Source organism: Yamadazyma tenuis, chromosome 7, assembly GCF_029203305.1.
Source record: "Yamadazyma tenuis chromosome 7, complete sequence".
NCBI lineage: Eukaryota > Fungi > Ascomycota > Pichiomycetes > Serinales > Debaryomycetaceae > Yamadazyma > Yamadazyma tenuis.
This window is the reverse complement of record NC_089467.1, coordinates 169,014-186,360: the sequence shown is the minus strand read 5'-3', so window position 1 is coordinate 186,360 and position 17,347 is coordinate 169,014. Positions and strand designations below refer to the sequence as shown.

At 38.9% G+C, this 17,347-nt stretch overlaps 7 protein-coding genes across 7 annotated transcripts; 4 read left to right on the top strand and 3 right to left on the bottom strand. All coding sequences in view use genetic code 12, as the record gives it.

Moving 5' to 3' along the window:
- Nucleotides 1-130: 130 nt before the first annotated feature.
- Nucleotides 131-2,818, top strand: PHM7 (phosphate metabolism protein 7; the record flags this gene model as incomplete). Its single annotated transcript, XM_006685283.2, has 1 exon — nt 131-2,818. One exon carries the CDS (start codon nt 131-133, stop codon nt 2,816-2,818), a length of 2,688 nt encoding a protein of 895 aa, XP_006685346.1.
- A 567-nt stretch (nt 2,819-3,385) lies between these two features.
- On the bottom strand, nt 3,386-5,110 carry LEU6 (2-isopropylmalate synthase; the record flags this gene model as incomplete). The annotated part of the gene is made up of 1 exon (XM_006685763.1): nt 3,386-5,110. One exon carries the CDS (start codon nt 5,108-5,110, stop codon nt 3,386-3,388), a length of 1,725 nt encoding a protein of 574 aa, XP_006685826.1.
- A 1,926-nt stretch (nt 5,111-7,036) lies between these two features.
- Nucleotides 7,037-8,856, top strand: GIT1 (Plasma membrane permease, mediates uptake of glycerophosphoinositol and glycerophosphocholine; the record flags this gene model as incomplete). The annotated part of the gene is made up of 2 exons (XM_006685761.2): nt 7,037-8,516; nt 8,678-8,856. 2 exons carry the CDS (start codon nt 7,037-7,039, stop codon nt 8,854-8,856), a joined length of 1,659 nt encoding a protein of 552 aa, XP_006685824.2.
- A 26-nt stretch (nt 8,857-8,882) lies between these two features.
- On the bottom strand, nt 8,883-11,954 carry INP51 (inositol-1; the record flags this gene model as incomplete). Its single annotated transcript, XM_006685281.1, has 1 exon — nt 8,883-11,954. The coding sequence occupies one exon, from the start codon at nt 11,952-11,954 to the stop codon at nt 8,883-8,885; it is 3,072 nt and encodes a 1,023-aa protein (XP_006685344.1).
- A 222-nt stretch (nt 11,955-12,176) lies between these two features.
- On the bottom strand, nt 12,177-12,893 carry IRC22 (Increased recombination centers protein 22; the record flags this gene model as incomplete). The annotated part of the gene is made up of 1 exon (XM_006685280.2): nt 12,177-12,893. The coding sequence occupies one exon, from the start codon at nt 12,891-12,893 to the stop codon at nt 12,177-12,179; it is 717 nt and encodes a 238-aa protein (XP_006685343.2).
- Nucleotides 12,894-13,329: 436 nt separating this feature from the next.
- Nucleotides 13,330-14,718, top strand: PSN45_004852 (uncharacterized protein; the record flags this gene model as incomplete). Its single annotated transcript, XM_006685278.2, has 1 exon — nt 13,330-14,718. The coding sequence occupies one exon, from the start codon at nt 13,330-13,332 to the stop codon at nt 14,716-14,718; it is 1,389 nt and encodes a 462-aa protein (XP_006685341.2).
- A 105-nt stretch (nt 14,719-14,823) lies between these two features.
- On the top strand, nt 14,824-17,346 carry NRC2 (serine/threonine protein kinase, AGC; the record flags this gene model as incomplete). Its single annotated transcript, XM_006685277.2, has 2 exons — nt 14,824-15,130; nt 15,413-17,346. The coding sequence occupies 2 exons, from the start codon at nt 14,824-14,826 to the stop codon at nt 17,344-17,346; spliced, it is 2,241 nt and encodes a 746-aa protein (XP_006685340.2).
- Between the last annotated feature and the right edge of the window lies 1 nt (nt 17,347).

Genomic DNA, 17,347 nt, shown 5'->3' with positions numbered 1-17,347 from the left:
GCATTTTGCTTTAAAAACAGCAATAAATGCAAACCATGAATTATAATTCATAAACAAACAATTTCCCTGAATTTTTTTTTCTATACTGCTATTCCTGCTGTTCTAATATTGTTTCCTTTAGAAAAACAACATGGCTGGCAGTACTAGTACACAGAGCACAAGCTCATCTGTGTCGGCTTTTATATCGACTTTGATCCCAAATTTGATCATTTTTGCCGTGTTCTTGCTCATCTTCATCCTTTTGAGAAAGAAACAATCCAGAGTTTATGAACCTAGAACTACCGTTAGCACTGTGTCTCCAAACTTAAAACCCGATGAAGCTCCAAGAGGATTGTTCAGTTGGTTGTCTCATATTTTGGGTAAGCCTGAATCATTTATCATTCAACAAGCAGGGGTTGATGGGTACTTTTTTGTTCGGTTCTTGTTTGGATTCGCCTCAATTTGCTTCTTAGGCTGCTGTATTTTATGGCCTATCTTGTTCCCAGTCAATGCTACCCACGGAAAGGGTAGATCTGGATTTGATATATTGTCTTACTCTAATGTTGGAAACAAGTGGAAGGTTTTTGCACATGTTTTTTTGAGTTGGATATACTTTGGATGTGTCCTTTTCTTTATGTACAGAGAATTCGTCTACTATACCACTTTCAGACACGTTTTGCAAACCACCCCTTATTATGGTTCGTTATTATCTACTAGAACTTTGTTATTGACTGAAATACCTGAGATATTGACTGAGGAGGCTGAATTGAGAACTTACTTTCCTACTGCTACCAATATTTGGTATGGTAGAGATATGAAGGAATTACAAAAGAAGGTCAAGGAAAGAACCAAATTAGCTAAGAAGTACGAGGGTGCTTTAAACAAAGTTGTAAGCAAAGCTGTTAAATTGAGATTGAAGCTTCAAAAGAAGAACAAGCCCGTGCCAGAGCCTGCAGATGATTTGAACAAGTACTTGAAGGATGGTAAGAAGAGACCAACCCATAAATTGAAGTTTTTGATTGGTGAAAAGGTTGATACTTTGAACTATGGTGCTGAAAAGTTGGGTGAGTTGAACAAGGAAATCAAGAAGGATCAATTGGAGTCTCAAAGTAACACTCAATTACCTTCTGTTTTCCTCGAATTTCCCACTCAATTGGAATTGCAAAAGGCTTACCAAGCCATTCCTTACAATCCAGATTTAAAGGGGACTAAAAGATTCAGTGGCATTGCTCCAGATGACATTATTTGGGAAAATTTGGATTTGACTCTTTGGAAGAGAAAATTAAAGAAGTTCATTGCCTCTACTGTTTTAACTTTGATGATAATTTTTTGGGCAATTCCTGTGGCTGTTGTGGGTGCCATTTCGAATATCAACAACTTGACTGATAAGGTTCATTTCTTGAGGTTTATTAACAACATGCCACCCAAATTGATGGGTATTATCACTGGTCTTTTACCCGTTGTTGCTTTGGCCGTTTTGATGTCTTTAGTTCCACCTTTCATTAAGAAGATGGGTAAGATTTCTGGATGTATTACTATCCAAGAGGTAGAAGGTTATTGTCAAGCCTGGTTCTACGCTTTCCAGGTTGTTCATGTCTTCTTAGTTACAACTGTAGCCTCAGCAGCTGCTTCCACCGTTACTTCTATTGTTTCTAATCCAAAACTGGCTATGGACTTATTAGGTCAAAAGATTCCCCCAGCTTCAAACTTTTATATTGCTTACTTTTGTTTGCAAGGTCTTGGTATTTCCTCAGGTTTGATGGCTCAAGTTGTTGCTTTGATTTTGGCTCAATTTTTGGGTAAGATTTTAGATTCTACTCCAAGAGCTAAATGGAACAGATGGAACACATTGGGTCAACCAGGATGGTCTGTTATTTATCCAACATACCAGTTGTTGGGATCCATTGGAATTATTTATGCTATCATTGCTCCTTTGGTGTTGGGATTTGCTTTCCTCACGTTTGTGTTCATCTACGCTGCTTACCTTTACATGTTGACTTATGTTATGACACCTAACATTCATGATGCTAGAGGTAGAAATTACCCAAGGGCTTTGTTGCAATTGTTTGTTGGTCTTTACTTGGCTGAAATTTGTTTAATTGCTTTGTTTGTCTTCCAAAAGAACTGGGCATGTGTTGCTTTAGAGTCTGTTGCTGTTGCTGCATCCGCTGCTACTCACATTTACTTGAAATGGAAATTTTTGCCGTTGTTTGATACTGTTCCAATCTCTGCCATCAAATATGCTAAGGGTGATACAACCTACCAATATCCTATGTATGACCAAGGTACTAAGGAGATTAAGGTTGAAGGTGAAAACTACTGGCAAGGAGGTAATCAGTTGGGATTGGTAGATGGAGATTCCAGTTCGGATAAACCTCAAACTGGTGCTGGTGCTGCTTCTACTTTACCAGAATCCGACTATTCTGCTAAAAACGAAGAAGAGAACTACGGATCTTTCAAGAAAGACTTGGAGGCTAAACCTGAAGAGAATGTTTTAGGGAAAGTAAATCCAGCTAAAGGTGTTTCATGGCTCAAGAGATTTTTCCAACCAAAGACAGAGACTTTTGACCTTATTAGAGGTATCATACCAGATGCTTACTTCAACTATGTGACTTACAATGATGACTTTATTAAACATGCCTACGATGACCCAAGCGTTCAAGATGACGAACCTCACATTTGGGTTGCTAGAGATGATTTAGGATTGTCTGAGATTGAGAAGAACAAAGCTTTGGAGCATGGTGTGGATGTGAGTGACGAAAACACTACCTTTGATGCGAAGGGAAAGATCTCATACACCGGTCCACCACCTTCATATGAGGAAGCGATCAAAGTCTAGATATTTCTAATAATCCTACTTAATTTTTAGTGCTTTTGTATTTCAAATGAATGATGTAATATTAAGACAGCAAATGTACCATGCACTACTATTGATCTAATATTTGATCTATTATTGACTGCAAAATAAGATTGCTACTAGGTAAAGATGAACCCCTGAGAGGGGAAGTCATGACACGCTAACTATGGGAGATTATATAAAAATGCCCTTGAAATCATAACAGTTATATGATTGGTTATAACCATTAAGCTATAATAAGAATGTTCATTATTTAGAATCGTGAAGCCAAAGTTTACTGGCACCAGACAGTTTAGCGACATTTCAGTTGGAACAGGAGGACACAAAAGGTCTTTTCAAAGGGCATTCTCTACTTAAGAATTTAAAAGGGATATCCCCACAGCTGTTGCTTTTATAGCAATATTCAATGCTTATGTTGTAGTCTGGCCCCTACTTGTTAAAGAAGTTTCTGATCTTATTCATGATGTTACGCCTCCAATTTCTTGGAATGGGACTTTTGCATAGAATTTTGTATTCAATAAATAAATAAGTGGATTATAACCGTTACAATCAAATAGTAGCAGGTTGCTTCAAACCATTCAAGATAGCTATCAAGGATAAGAAAGAGGCAAACGAGACATCCTCGTTCACCCCAACACCCCAAATAGTTTCATTTCCATCTACTGTAACTTCAATGTAGGTAGCAGCTTTGGAATTAGAATCATGACCCAATGAGTGTTCGTGATAGTGCTTAACGTCTAAATTAATGTTCAAATCATTCTTGATGGCATTGATGAAAGCAGAAATCGGACCATTACCGCTTCCGACGATTGTCTGCTTACAACCACCTACTTCTAGGTCAACACTTATTGATCTTTGATTTTTAGAAGATGAAGATAAGGAATAATCAATTAACTTGTAGTGATAGTCAATTTCTGCTTCATTATCATCATTTTGGTATAAAATACAATAATTCTTCTTGAATAAGTCACACAATTCTCTATTGGACAACTCACTGCCTTTCCTTTCAGCACTGGATTGCACTACTCTGGAAAAGTCTACTTGCAAGCCTCTTGGCAAATCCAAATCCAAATTTCTCAAGATAACCCATGCAGAGCCTCCTTTACCACTTTGAGAATTAACCCTAATGATAGCCTCATAAGTTCTTCCAATATCTTGAGGATCTAATGGCAAATATGGCACTTCCCATTTCAAGTTGGTAGCACCTGAATGCAATTGATTTTCATGAGAAACAAAGCCTTTTTTGATTGCATCTTGATGGGATCCACTGAATGCACATACAACCAAAGAGCCTCCATAAGGAGCTCTAGGGTGTACTGGAATTTTATTGCATCTTTCGACAATATCAATCACAGATGTGATATCTGAGAAGTCTAATTTAGGGGAATAACCTTGGGTATATAAGTTTAAAGCCAATGTCACCAAGTCAACATTCCCAGTTCTTTCACCATTTCCAAAAAGACACCCTTCAACTCTATCAGCACCAGCTAATTGGCCCAATTCAGCAGCGGCAACAGCACATCCTCTATCATTATGGGGATGTAAAGAGATACAAACTTTTTCTCTGTCACCAATGTGGGTCGAGAAGTATTCAATCTGATCAGCATACACGTTAGGAGTGGTCATCTCAACAGTGGCAGGTAGGTTGAAGATAATTGGGAAATCCAAAGTAGGCTCCCAAGCTTTTCTAACCTCATCACAAATGTGTACCGTATTCTCTAACTTAGAATCACTAAAGAATTCGGGGCTAAATTCAAAGTTCCAATTGGTTTCGGACTGTTTCTCTTTGGTTAATGACCTAACCAATTTGGTACATTTGACTGCCAATTCAACCAATTCTTCATGGGATTTGTTATATACAACTCTTCTAAAGCAGTCTGAGGTAGCCAAGTAAATATGAACCGTAGCATTCTTAGCACCCTGTAAAGCTTCAATTGTCCTGTGAATCAAATCTTCTCTGCATGGACTCAAAACTTGAATACTGACATCGTCGGGACAATTTTCTATAGTCCATCTGGTGAAATCAAAATCAGGTTGGGAAGCAGATGGAAACGCAACTTCAATCTCCTTAAAACCAATTTCCACAAGTTTCTTGAAGTATACCTTTTTCTCTTCCACTGACATTGGATCAGGTAAAGATTGGTTACCATCTCTTAAATCAGTGGATAACCACCTGGGAGGTTTGTTTAAAACCTTTGATGGCCAGGTACGATTGGGTAAGTTGATAGGTGGGAAAGCCCTGTATTTAACACTTGGATCTTTAAGCATGCCCATGGTAAGTAACGTTCACTTGAATTTAATCCGATCAAAATAGGAGGAATAGCAGTTAGATCTGGGGAAGAATGTGACTAATATAGAGAAAAAAATGAGGTTTACCCACACACGACTCAAAGTAATGGAGCGACGGAATAAGCGGTTCCGGTCATCGTGGTATGTGGTAGAAGACTGGAGGGAGGCACGGGATATTTCTCAGATGTGGTGGTGGGACTCTGGAATATGTTCGTGGGCAAAGCCTGAACCGGCCTGCCATTTAGTTATCTTCTTAACCGAAGCACCTACTTTGAGCACCAAGCGCGACCTCAGCGTTTTTGATCTCGGTTACTGAAGGTCCTGAAAATAACCAGAGACTTAGGACGAGCGGAGAGAAACCGTAGCCATTTGTAAGCTCAGTAAGACAGTAAAATTTGCAACCACCACCAGAAATATCACCAGGGCACAAGTCGAAAATTCTGAATCCTCCTCTTATAATTTTTCTCCACGTGGATTTGAAAAGTTTTTCAAGGGCCCTTGAAATTTAAGATCGCCACCCACCTCAAATAGATTTACTGAAGCTAGAAACTATTGCCGGAGTCAATGAATCAGGCACACATATGAGTACATAGTCTTTTATGTATACTTTGAGGCGGAAAGTTGGAAGAGATAATAAGTTGGCAAAATCAACCGCAGTACATCACTTTTTTGCTAGATAAGTCGTACGACATCCATAAAGGATGTATGGTGTCAATAGCTCTTCATCCCGACAGCCTCATCGGAAAAGTCTGCTTTTATTAATGCCCGCGTCTCCTGTATTTTAGAGCATTAGGCACATGGGCTAGCTTGTAGGAACGTGCTGAATTGCACCTGCTGAGCCCCTGTTTAAAGCGTCCTTTTGCAAGACGATTATATGGCCCAAGGCATATACAAGGTTGTAGTTATCCTTCAGCATACAGGCCCGAGTTTTCAGAGCACGTTTGTAGGTAAGAACTCAAGGTTTATACTGAATTAAATGTCAAAAATAGCACGGGTAAATTTGGTTAGCTTCCCCATGTCTGAACATGCTATAATTTTTTCTGCTGAAAAACAATGAATCCAGCTTTATTTTTGAGTAGGAAGGAAAAATCGGACAAAGGGTATCCGAATGAATAAGCGGAAACTATATGATTGACGGTGCAACTGTAAAGCAAAATCTGAGTAGCCCAAGTACAGTTTTCTAGGTCGATGAAATAGTTTCCCATGTGCGTGGACAAATTTTGCATAGTGGAAGCTACATGCATACAGATGGACAAATTTTGCATAGTGGAAGCTACATGCATACAGATGGACAAATTTTGCAGACGGAAGCAGTATGCATACAGAGGGACAACATTAGGATCCTAACCACACTCCTACTTAGGTTTATAGTGAACAAGAGCTAATGGTTGAATAGCAATTTAGTTTTGATGAGCTCTTGTGTTCGGCTTTACTCATGATAATCCCCCTCAAAGATTTCCCAATTTAGGTAGCGCGACAGAAAATTGACATATTGGAGTGTACATACAGGAACGGCAAGTAGAATTTCAGACTTTGAAAAAAAGGCTCTTATCGTGGTTGCACAATCGTAATAAGATGTCGGAGATGAGAGACACGTGGATTAGAATTTATATTCCAGTACGGTTTCAAAATACCTATTTTTATAATCATTGACCCGGGTTGGAAAATTGCCAAGTACTGTCAAATGCTGATCAGTTGCAAATTACCCATCTGCACGGACTCTATTTCCCCAATCGAGACGGCTCGAAAATCCATGACACACGTTCAGAAATTAATTGTTTGTCTCGCTAGAACTTAATAACCCACTTCCGCCCAAACTCCTCTTTGACCCCATTCCTATATAAACTGCCAAAAATTCCCTTTTGCATTTTCTGAACCATTAGTTTCGACTACCTTGTATCTGTCAATTCAATGTCTGTTGATAAAACAAACGAAGTGGTAATAGAAGATATCACCCACTCTGACTCCCTTGGGAACCAACCCCATCTTGATCATTATATTTACAATGCCGAAGAGAGGAAGGCAAGATTGACCAAACCACACTGGAAAGATATCATGTCCATTGTCTGTGCTGGGTTTGCTTTGATCTCAGATGGCTATCAGAATAATGTTCTCACTATGGTTAATCAGGTATTGACCCAAGAATTTCCTAAAGAGTATACAGCAGACATGAAAACGAATGTTTCCAATGCTGGGTTGATCACCACCATTTTTGGCCAAGTGATCATTGGGATTTACGCTGATTACATTGGTAGAAAGAATGCTATTGTTGTGGCTACAGTGTTTTTGGTTGTGGGTACTTGTCTTTGTGCTGCATCTCATGGCAATTCAGTCAACGGTTTATTGTGGATGTTAATCATCTCCAGAGGTGTGACTGGTTTCGGGATTGGTGCTGAGTATCCCAGTTGTTCTGTTAGTGCTAATGAGGCTGCCAATGAATCTGTCAAGAAAAGAGGTGGTATCTTTGTGTTGGTCACCAATCTTCCATTATCATTGGGTGGTCCATTTGCTTTAATTATCTTCTTGATTGTTTACCAGATCACTAGTCATTATGAAGGCATTTGGAGAACCATGTTTGCCATTGGTGCTTTCTGGCCATTGTCTGTTTTCTACTTTAGAATGAAAATGGCAACGTCCGAATTGTACAAAAAATCTGCCATCAAGAAAAATATCCCTTACTGGTTGGCGATTAAATTTTACTGGAAAAGATTGATCGGAACCTGTGTATGTTGGTTCTTGTATGATTTTGTTACTTTCCCTAATGGTATTTTTTCGGCAGGAATTATTTCCTCAATCCTTATAGGTCCTGATGCTTCTAATTTAGAAAAGATTGCTGAATGGACCTTGTTGTTGGGTTCTATCGCTATTCCTGGTTGTTTTATAGGGGCATACCTCTGTGACGTGATTGGCAGAAAGTACACTTTAATGACTGGCTTCCTCGGTTACATTGTCTTCGGTTTGATTGTGGGTATTGGATACGATAAAATCTCAAAGATTGTTCCTTTATTCGTTGTGTTTTACGGTCTCATGCAATCTTGTGGAAACTTGGGTCCTGGTAACATGTTGGGGTTGATTTCTTCTGAATGTTATGCTACTCCCGTTAGAGGTACATTCTATGGATTCTCTGCTGCCATCGGTAAGGTCGGTGCAGTGGTTGGAACTAAGACATTTACCCCAATTCAGAACAATGTACATTTGGGTAAGAAATGGACGTTTATAATCGCCGCTATTTGTGGGTTGGTTGGTGTCGTATGTGCCTTTGTATTTGTGCCTCATTTGAAGGAAGATGATTTATTGGAAGAAGATATCAAATTTAAGAACTACTTGCGTGATAACGGTTGGACCGGTGACTTTGGAAACGGTGAACAAGTTGATGATTACGATGCGGCAAGTAGCGAAAGTGCTTTATCCAACAAAATCTGAGTTATCATTATACGCAGCGTCTAGTTTATAGATTTAATCAGTAATTTACCACAAACCCCCAGGGTAATTTTATATTGCGCGAATGGTTCAATGAACATTTCATATCTATCTACACAATGACCCAGGAAGATTTTGCTGAAGCGTATAAACAGTTGAATGAGGCTGAACTTCAAGCATCCAAACTAGAAAAGATGTTAGATAACTTGGATGCCAAAATGGATGAGATACTAAAGGAGGCCGAAGATATCACCAAACCGAGTGCTGAAACCTCAGAGGAAGTTTCCCAAACCCCCCACAAGAAAGATTAGTGCTTCTATTACAATATTTTATCTATCTAACTATTCAAAAGGGCTTTTTGGATAAACTCTGGTTCTTCAGTTTTTTTGAAAGGATTCTTTGGACATCTGGGATTTATAACCATATTAGTTTTGTTCAATTCCTGTATTGTCACTTTAGCAGGTAATCCCCCAACTAACCACCATTTATTAGAGTCTGATGATGGTGGAGGCAAGACATTAGCATCCAAATCAACTAGATATGTCAAATTATTGTTGTTGATGAATAAATCATTAATTTCCCCGAACTTTGTTATATAATTATCGTAGATTTCGGAACTCAAATTCTTCTTCACCGTTTCATTTTCGATATTAATCTTAATCTTGAAATTTGCCAAAACTGGCCTGTGATCTGAGAAGATTATATCTTCAACACAATCATACAAGACCGGTTTTATCAAATTGGGTCGGCTCATATAGAGAATCCTATCTGTCCAAGCCGGAATTCTTTGCTTTTCGCTTGTATCATACTCTTTGGTATTATTGTCAAACTTGTAAGTGGGAGGAAACCTGATTTCAGGCTCATCAAAAAATGGGAAACTTTCACCGTTGGCCATCTGGAGGTTCAATTGGTCAAACTCAAACAATTTAGCATAGTCTTTTTGCTCAATTAATAGTTTTGCTTGTTCATTCGACAAGTTGATCCTGTAGTTCAAATCACCCAACCAAATAGCAACGTCGTGATCCTTGATTCTTTTGTTACGACTGAATTTTATTCCTTTAGAGATTACTTTATAGTCATGATGCCTTTCGTCGGAGTTTGTCAATCCAGCTGCCAAATGAGAAGTAATAAGGCAAACCTCTGTACTCTCATACTTGAATCTGACAGCTATACCACCTTTATTTGCACTAACACCTCGAAAGCCTGTTTTCTTGATGCTGCTCTCAAGTTGTGAAATTTTGGAGATTTCCGTCAGTTTGATGAAAACAAACAAAGATAAGCCACCCAATTGGCCACTCCATAACGACATATACTTGATTTTATCTGGATTCAATTCATTCAAATGCCATTTGATATGATTCTCCCAGAACTGTCTATTCACAGAATCGACATTGACCATTTTACTTGCAGTTAATTCAATAATTTCTTGGATACCGATGAATACTAAATCATAAGGCATTGAATCATATCCAGGAGGGAAAAGCCAATCTTTAATATCTCCTTTGTACATTGTCCCATTGACGTTAAAAGTCAGGGCGAAAAGATTGATTTCTTTGCTTGAGGTATACAATTTTGCGTTCTTTTGGAGTTCTTTCATAATATAATCATGAATTGGATTGTGAATTATCACCAGGGTCTGATCTTGAAGTCTTCCAAGCAACTTAAGTAAGGCAGTTTCATTAACTTTGGGATCAATAACTGAATTCAAATACCTTTTGCTCACTTGAGACTTAATGTTCTTCTTCTTAGATGCTTGACTGGACTTTTGCAATTTGGTAGAGTAACTGATGAAACTGAGAATGTTCTTGTTGATGAACTCATTACACTCTTTCCAAAGCTTCGCATGCTTATTGAGAAGGTCATCACCGGGGATGATACCAATATCTCTAAATGCCAATTGTATAACCTCTTGGCATATTATCTTAGAAAGAAAGTTGGCTTTGCTGAGACTATCGTAGGTGGTAATTCTGAACACACCTAGTTGTTTTCCAATGTAGGACTTGGATGTAAAATCATAAAATAATGCCCCAAGTTCAACCATAGGCTCAACCACTAGTTGTACCAAGTTATTTGGATTTGCCCCAGTGTAGCCATTTTTTTTAATAGTGGAAGAACTCAAAGGTATATCAGTATGATTTAAAAAGTAGATAAACCTGTTTTTGTCTTCCTCTATTTCGGGATCTAGGGCCTGTTCTTTCTCGTATTCCTTAGGTTCATTACGTTCTGCTTTGGCCATCTGTTTGTTGAAATATTCGATATGCTGCTCCAAAGCCTCACCTAGGCTAGATTTGAAATTACTAGGATCTAATGGAATGGACTTGATTATATGTACATCTCCAAATTGGTTCATCAATTGGTCCATATGCCTCTTAAAAGCATGTTGACTAGTGTCGAAGGATCTCGTAAGAGAAATTTCTTTTCCTCCAGACCTGCTGATAAGATTTTTCTTGTGAAAATGGGTTTCAACCTCCCAGAATATGGGTACATTGCCTTTTACAATAGTATAACTGAAGCAAAAGTATTCGGTATAAATGATAATCTCCGATTCTTGAAAATTCGAGACAGCTCCCTTGTCATCAGAGCCCCATTCTCCGAATAGAGGTCCATTTTTCTTACATGATTGCTTATTGATAAGTGTTAGTAAAGCATCATCCTTTGTCTTTATGGAAGCATTGACTGTTTTGGCATATCCTCTGGTGATATTTACGAGAAAACCAGATTTGTCGAAAGACAACGTTTCTTCTGGGGTCAATCTATTACGAAATTGAATCAACTCTGAGTTCAAAAACTTGTTCCATGAAAATCTCTTAAAGTAAGGAGAATCTGCGAATAGCTTATAAGTGTTTTCATTCCTATCAAAGTCGCCTCGTTTCTCATAGAATCCTCGAGCTTGTAAAGTTGAAGTTATATCGAAATCAGTTGAATAGAAAAAATCGCCATTACACAAAAACCTCCTCATAGAGGCTGAAGGGTAATCGTTACTGGACTTCTCCTCTTCCTGCTGTTCTGTGAATAACATATGATCATGTTCATCTGTGTTCAAGCAATAGAAGGCCACAGCCTCAATTGCACTAATATTTTCACCTAATTTGGGTGTAGCAACCTTCTTGGATTTGGTGATAAATGCGATATAGACCTTGCCCTTCATATTAAAGAATCCCAAAAGACATATGAGCGTGGAACTGGGGGACAATTCTTGAAATCGGGACAAATCAACAAGATCTCGCTTGACAAACTCGACTATAACTTTTGTGAGCGTATGATCATTTTTATTGTTGGAGGGATTTTGACGTGACAAATGCAGATGGGATTCCTTCCCATAGGTAGGTGAAGGGTGCCTAACGATCAATGCAGAGTCATTGCTGACAAGCACAAATGTTCGAGGCCGTTCATTTAAATATAGCTTCATGAGGCTGAAGTGATATTATTTAGGTTTTCAAATCTTCGCGGAGCGGTATATAACATCAGCATCACAAATGTTGGCTGCAACTCCACAAACTACAATTGAAGATGAATAGATACGATAATGGACGCTATGAAATGTCCTTTTATATTGATGGCAAATGAGAACAAAGAACTATAGGAACCTGTCCACGAGAAATGTCCATATAAATCAGTTGTTGGAGCTGACTTAGTTTTTCTTCTTGGTCTTCTTCACGTGACCTTCTGGAAGCCATGAGGAGTCGTAAGCTTTTCCAGTACTAGCAGCAGCAGAAGGATAAGAAGCCTTTTCTGTGCTCTTGGTAACCGAAGAAACCTTTTTGAAGTAGGACTTTCCAAACAATTCGTAGCCTAAGTAACCAAGACCAGCAAAAGAGGCCAACAAAACCAATTCCAAGAACAACAATTTGGGGTTGAACAAAGAAATTGGAAGGTCAGAAACAGTAGCTAATTGCGATCTTGGTTCAATAATCATGAACTCATCATCGATACTGACGTAAAAGTTCGGAGTCAAAATGTAGCTTCCTGTGAGCAAGTTCAAATTAATGACTTGACTAAACTTTTGAGATTGTCCTGGAGAGAAGACAATAGGATCAACAGAAGAAGCGGTGATATTAGTAAGAATCTCGTTGGTATTTGGGTCACGGAAAGCACCACCAATTCCCAAGATCACGATTTGACTTTCATCGTGGTTTGTGGCAGTATAAGCCAAAGTGATTGATTCTTCGTTGAACAAATCAACAACATCATTTGCAGTATCATCTGGACGTTCCTTTATGACATACTCAACTTCAAACTTGACAGGGTTAACAGAAAAGTCTCTGCGTTCTTCATCACTAGCAGCAGCAGCAGCGGCAGCCATTGAGGATAACGATACAATGCCAGTTAACAACTTGAAGAATCTCATACTGGTTTAGTTTAGGTGTCCACAATTAAAATTTTCCACCATTCGTCCACCACCAAAAAAATCGCGAGATCCAATTTGAGAAATTGCAATTGCAATTGCAACTATGCTTTTTAAGACTTGCACTAGGAGTCTTTCAAGGATACGCCACCGACGTGTGATACATCTATCACATGGAATAACAGATTGGGCAGATGATAAACTTAAAGTGAATGCCAAACAAGAGGAGAAATACAGAAAAAGGTTGGCTACAGATGTGGCTAAACATAACCACAGAAAGCACATAGCACAACAGTATCAGATACACCTACGAAATATCAAAGATGAAGATCCTTTGATCACGTTTCAACCAAAGAAAATACAAGAAGTACCTTTAAGTGGATTGGAACAACTAGAAAAGCTAGATCTTTCATATGCCCACACGATACAGGGAACAGTAATGGCCATCATAGACGAAACTTTAGCTACCTTATTGGTAGAGATGAATTTGCGGAGACATTTGGTAGGAGATGTGGTGGATTCCCGAATTTTGGTTAAGAGTATATCAGGGTTTGGGAAAGAGGACATCCCTCAAGATATTGATTTGGAAGTTTTCATGGACAGCCTTGGAAAAACTATCGAGTTCTCCAGTTTAGAGGAATTTAGATTGGTTTACAGCTACTACAAGTCAGGAAACTATCTCAACTACGAGACTAGTGAGATGTCCCGTTTCGTGAAAGGGTTTCGGAATGGGTATCAACTGAGATTCAGTTCCGATTCTTTGATCCCTCGAATCAACGAGTTATTCAACAACTTCAACAACAAGCAGGACCAGATTAGTAGAGTCTCCTTTATGCTCAGCTTTGTGGTAGAGTTGATAAAGGCTACAGAACCTCCTTCTATGAAGGTTTTCCGGCATATTTTAGATCATATGAACAATTGTGATCTTTTGGCTTACCAGCTAATAATTATGAGGCATCTCACCCCGATCAAGTTCAAATCAAGTGCGTTGGCAGATAGTCAATCGCCAAAATTAACTGCATTGCAATACAAAGAGCTCATCGAGGAAGAACCTGAGCTCGTTAATACATTATTCAATTATTATGACAAAATCGACAGTGATGAGACGATTGAGCAGTTATTGTCATACTTGAAGTTAGAGGAGGTATTGGAGCTAGAAATTCTTTGCAGCGGGTCGATATATAACCAGCTTATATCGAAGAGTCTGTTTTTGAAAAGTAGAAGTTCCGACTTGAACCAATTGGAAATTGTGTCTTATGACACACCCCAACAAATGATATTGTCCAGAGATACCATGAAAAATATCATAGGGATATGCATCAAGCATAAAAAATACAAATATATTGACTTTTTGATTAACAAGATTCTTCTTCAATCAAATGAAGATGGAGTACTCCTCATGTTAAATGATGACCCTCAATTGATTTTTAATCTAGATCAGATGGAGAAGGTGCTTCTCAATGTGTTTGATAAAGAGTTGATGCTACTCATAATAAAGGTAATCAACGAATCGAACGATAGGGGAAGACTTATGTGGCTTCTTCCCAACTTAGATCTTTTCCTCAAACATTATCTTCTGGCCCATAGGGAAGGGAAAAAACTTCAGAAAGTATATGAGACCTTCAGAAATGGTGTCTTTGACTCAGACTTCTTGCAAGCAGAAAAAGTTCTTGGTGTGAATCTTAAGTTAGTGTTCAACATCTATAATTGCTTAAGAATCCACACGTCTGACACCACAGTTGCATATTATGAAAAGCTCATCGGTATACCAGCACCCACCGATTCAGTATCCATGGATCCTTTATTTCGGAATTACTTTGAGTTATAAGCTTTTCTTATGTACATAGCATTGTTGTAGAATACATTCTGCAGCCTTTTTAGCTCATCTTCGCATCGCGAATTTTTTTTCAATTATAGATCTCTATCCATCATCATGAAGTTTATAACCACTAACTTTGTCAAGTGTGCAGTAAAAACCTGTTCCAGCTCCGACAAAGCATTCCCATTGAAATACGAAGAATGTCAAGTTGTTTTGGATGAGCAACAAGAATTTAATCCTGAATTTATTGTTCACATGCTCGACAAACTTAACTGGGATGCCCTTGTCAAAGTTGCACGGGACTTGGGAAAAACAGATTTACCAACACAAAAACCAGAAGGATTGGACCCTATAATGGAAGATGATGCTGCAGTATTGCGGGACCTACACAGTCTTTTGATCCAAAGTAATATTGTTGAAGGTAAGATGGTCTGCGAGAATTGTGAACATATCTATTTTATCAAGAACTCAATTCCCAATTTCTTATTACCACCTCACTTATGTTAGGTTGAGATGATACCAAGTATAACCTTGTTATGGCACCCATAGCAAAACTGTCTTGGTATTCACGTGACGTACATAGATAATGAACATGAACAATTTGGGCAGGTAAAAACGCGACAACGACAAAAAAATACTACTCCAGCAAACACCATCAGCAGTAATTAATCCAAGTTGTTGATTCATTAGATACCCATAAAAGTATACTTCTTTACAATGTTGAAACCTCCAGTGGTGGTGAACAGTGAAAGCGAAGGCGTGGGACGTACTAGGGCGAAGTCTAGGGGCCGTTCCATCTCGATATCTCGGTTTCTTAACCTTGGCGCAAAAGAAGAACTGACGGAAGAAGATGACTCCAAAATCAAGAGTTTCTTCAAGCTTTCTTCACCTCTACGCCATGAAAGTGGATCCAGCAGCACGTCTAGTACAGAACCATCTCCCTCCCTAACGAAACAAGACACCACGCCAGGAATGATTAAGATATTTAACAAAAATCGTCGGCTTGATTCTTTCATAAATGGCGATGTCACTGTGTCTTTACGCCACAATGATTCGGTGTTGTCCGTGGATGATCCAGACCATGTAAAGCTCCCGGGAAAGGTGTACGGCCTTGAAGGGAAGGATGAAGTGGTGACAGATTCTGAAGGTCACTTGATGCCTCCACAGCCACCATACGGCAGTCCCAAACCACATCAACAACCGCCTGCGGGAACAGGCGGCGAAAGCCCGTTTCAACGAACCCTTCGCCGGGTTGCTTCTGCCCCGTTGGTGAACCTTTTAAAGACAGACAGTAGTGCCAGCAACGTCAGCACAAAAACAGCTGAGCCGGAATTTGACCTTTCGAAGCACATTGGAGAAATTACGATCAAAAGCCGTACTAGATCTTCTACACAAGGACGTATGTACTCCAAATCACTGACGAAAGTTACTGATGTCCAAGTGCGTCCGGATTCGTTTGAAAAAATCAAGTTGTTGGGAAAGGGAGATGTGGGGAAGGTGTTTTTGGTAAAGGAAAAGTGTTCCAACAAGTTATACGCTATGAAGGTGTTGAACAAGAAAGAGATGATCGAAAGGAATAAAATCAAGCGGGTTTTGACCGAACAGGAGATCCTTTCTTCAAGCAACCACCCCTTCATCATCACATTATATCACTCCTTCCAAAGTGAAGATTATTTATATCTTTGTATGGAGTATTGCATGGGAGGAGAGTTTTTCAGAGCTTTACAGACAAGAGAGAACCGTTGCATCAATGAACTGGATGCCCGATTTTATGTCTCAGAAGTGGTGGCCGCTCTAGAATATCTACACTTGAACGGATTTATCTACCGAGATTTGAAGCCGGAAAACATTTTGTTACATCAGTCTGGACATATTATGTTACTGGATTTTGATTTAAGTAAACAGACAGATTTGATTCAAAACCCAGTTATGAATGATTTAAAGTTGGATACCAAGAGTTGCATTGAAGGGTTCCGTACCAATTCTTTTGTAGGAACAGAAGAGTATATTGCCCCCGAAGTCATAAGAGGGAAAGGTCATACTTCTCTAGTTGACTGGTGGACCCTTGGAATCTTGCTCTATGAGATGTTATACGGAACTACTCCCTTCAAAGGAAAAGATCGAAAGAGAACTTTCTCCAATATCTTGAAGAAAGATGTCAAGTTCTTTGATACGAAACGCACAGGAAATGGATCAGTAAGTTCAAGCACCAAAAGTTTAATAAAAAAGCTTTTGATTAAAGATGAAAATAAGAGGCTTGGAAGTAAGAATGGAGCTACTGACATCAAGACCCACGCATTCTTCAAAAATGTCAGTTGGGCACTTTTGAGAAATTCCCAACCACCTATGATACCAGTGTTGAACAAAGCTGGAACCGTAACCCCTAAAAAGATTGAGAAGGAGTTTGAGACACATGATCATCAGGAATCAGGAATCTCAACTACCACCTCAACCAGTAACAGTAAGGTGGAAACGGACGATCCATTCCGAAGTTTCAGCTCGATTTCTTTATTCTACAATGAAGCATACGAGGAAGATGACGTAACGAACAATGGTCAATATTATGTGGATAATTCCATATACTCAAGTGTTTATTACACCATGACTAAGTCTCCCAAAAAAGGGCTTTTAAAATAGG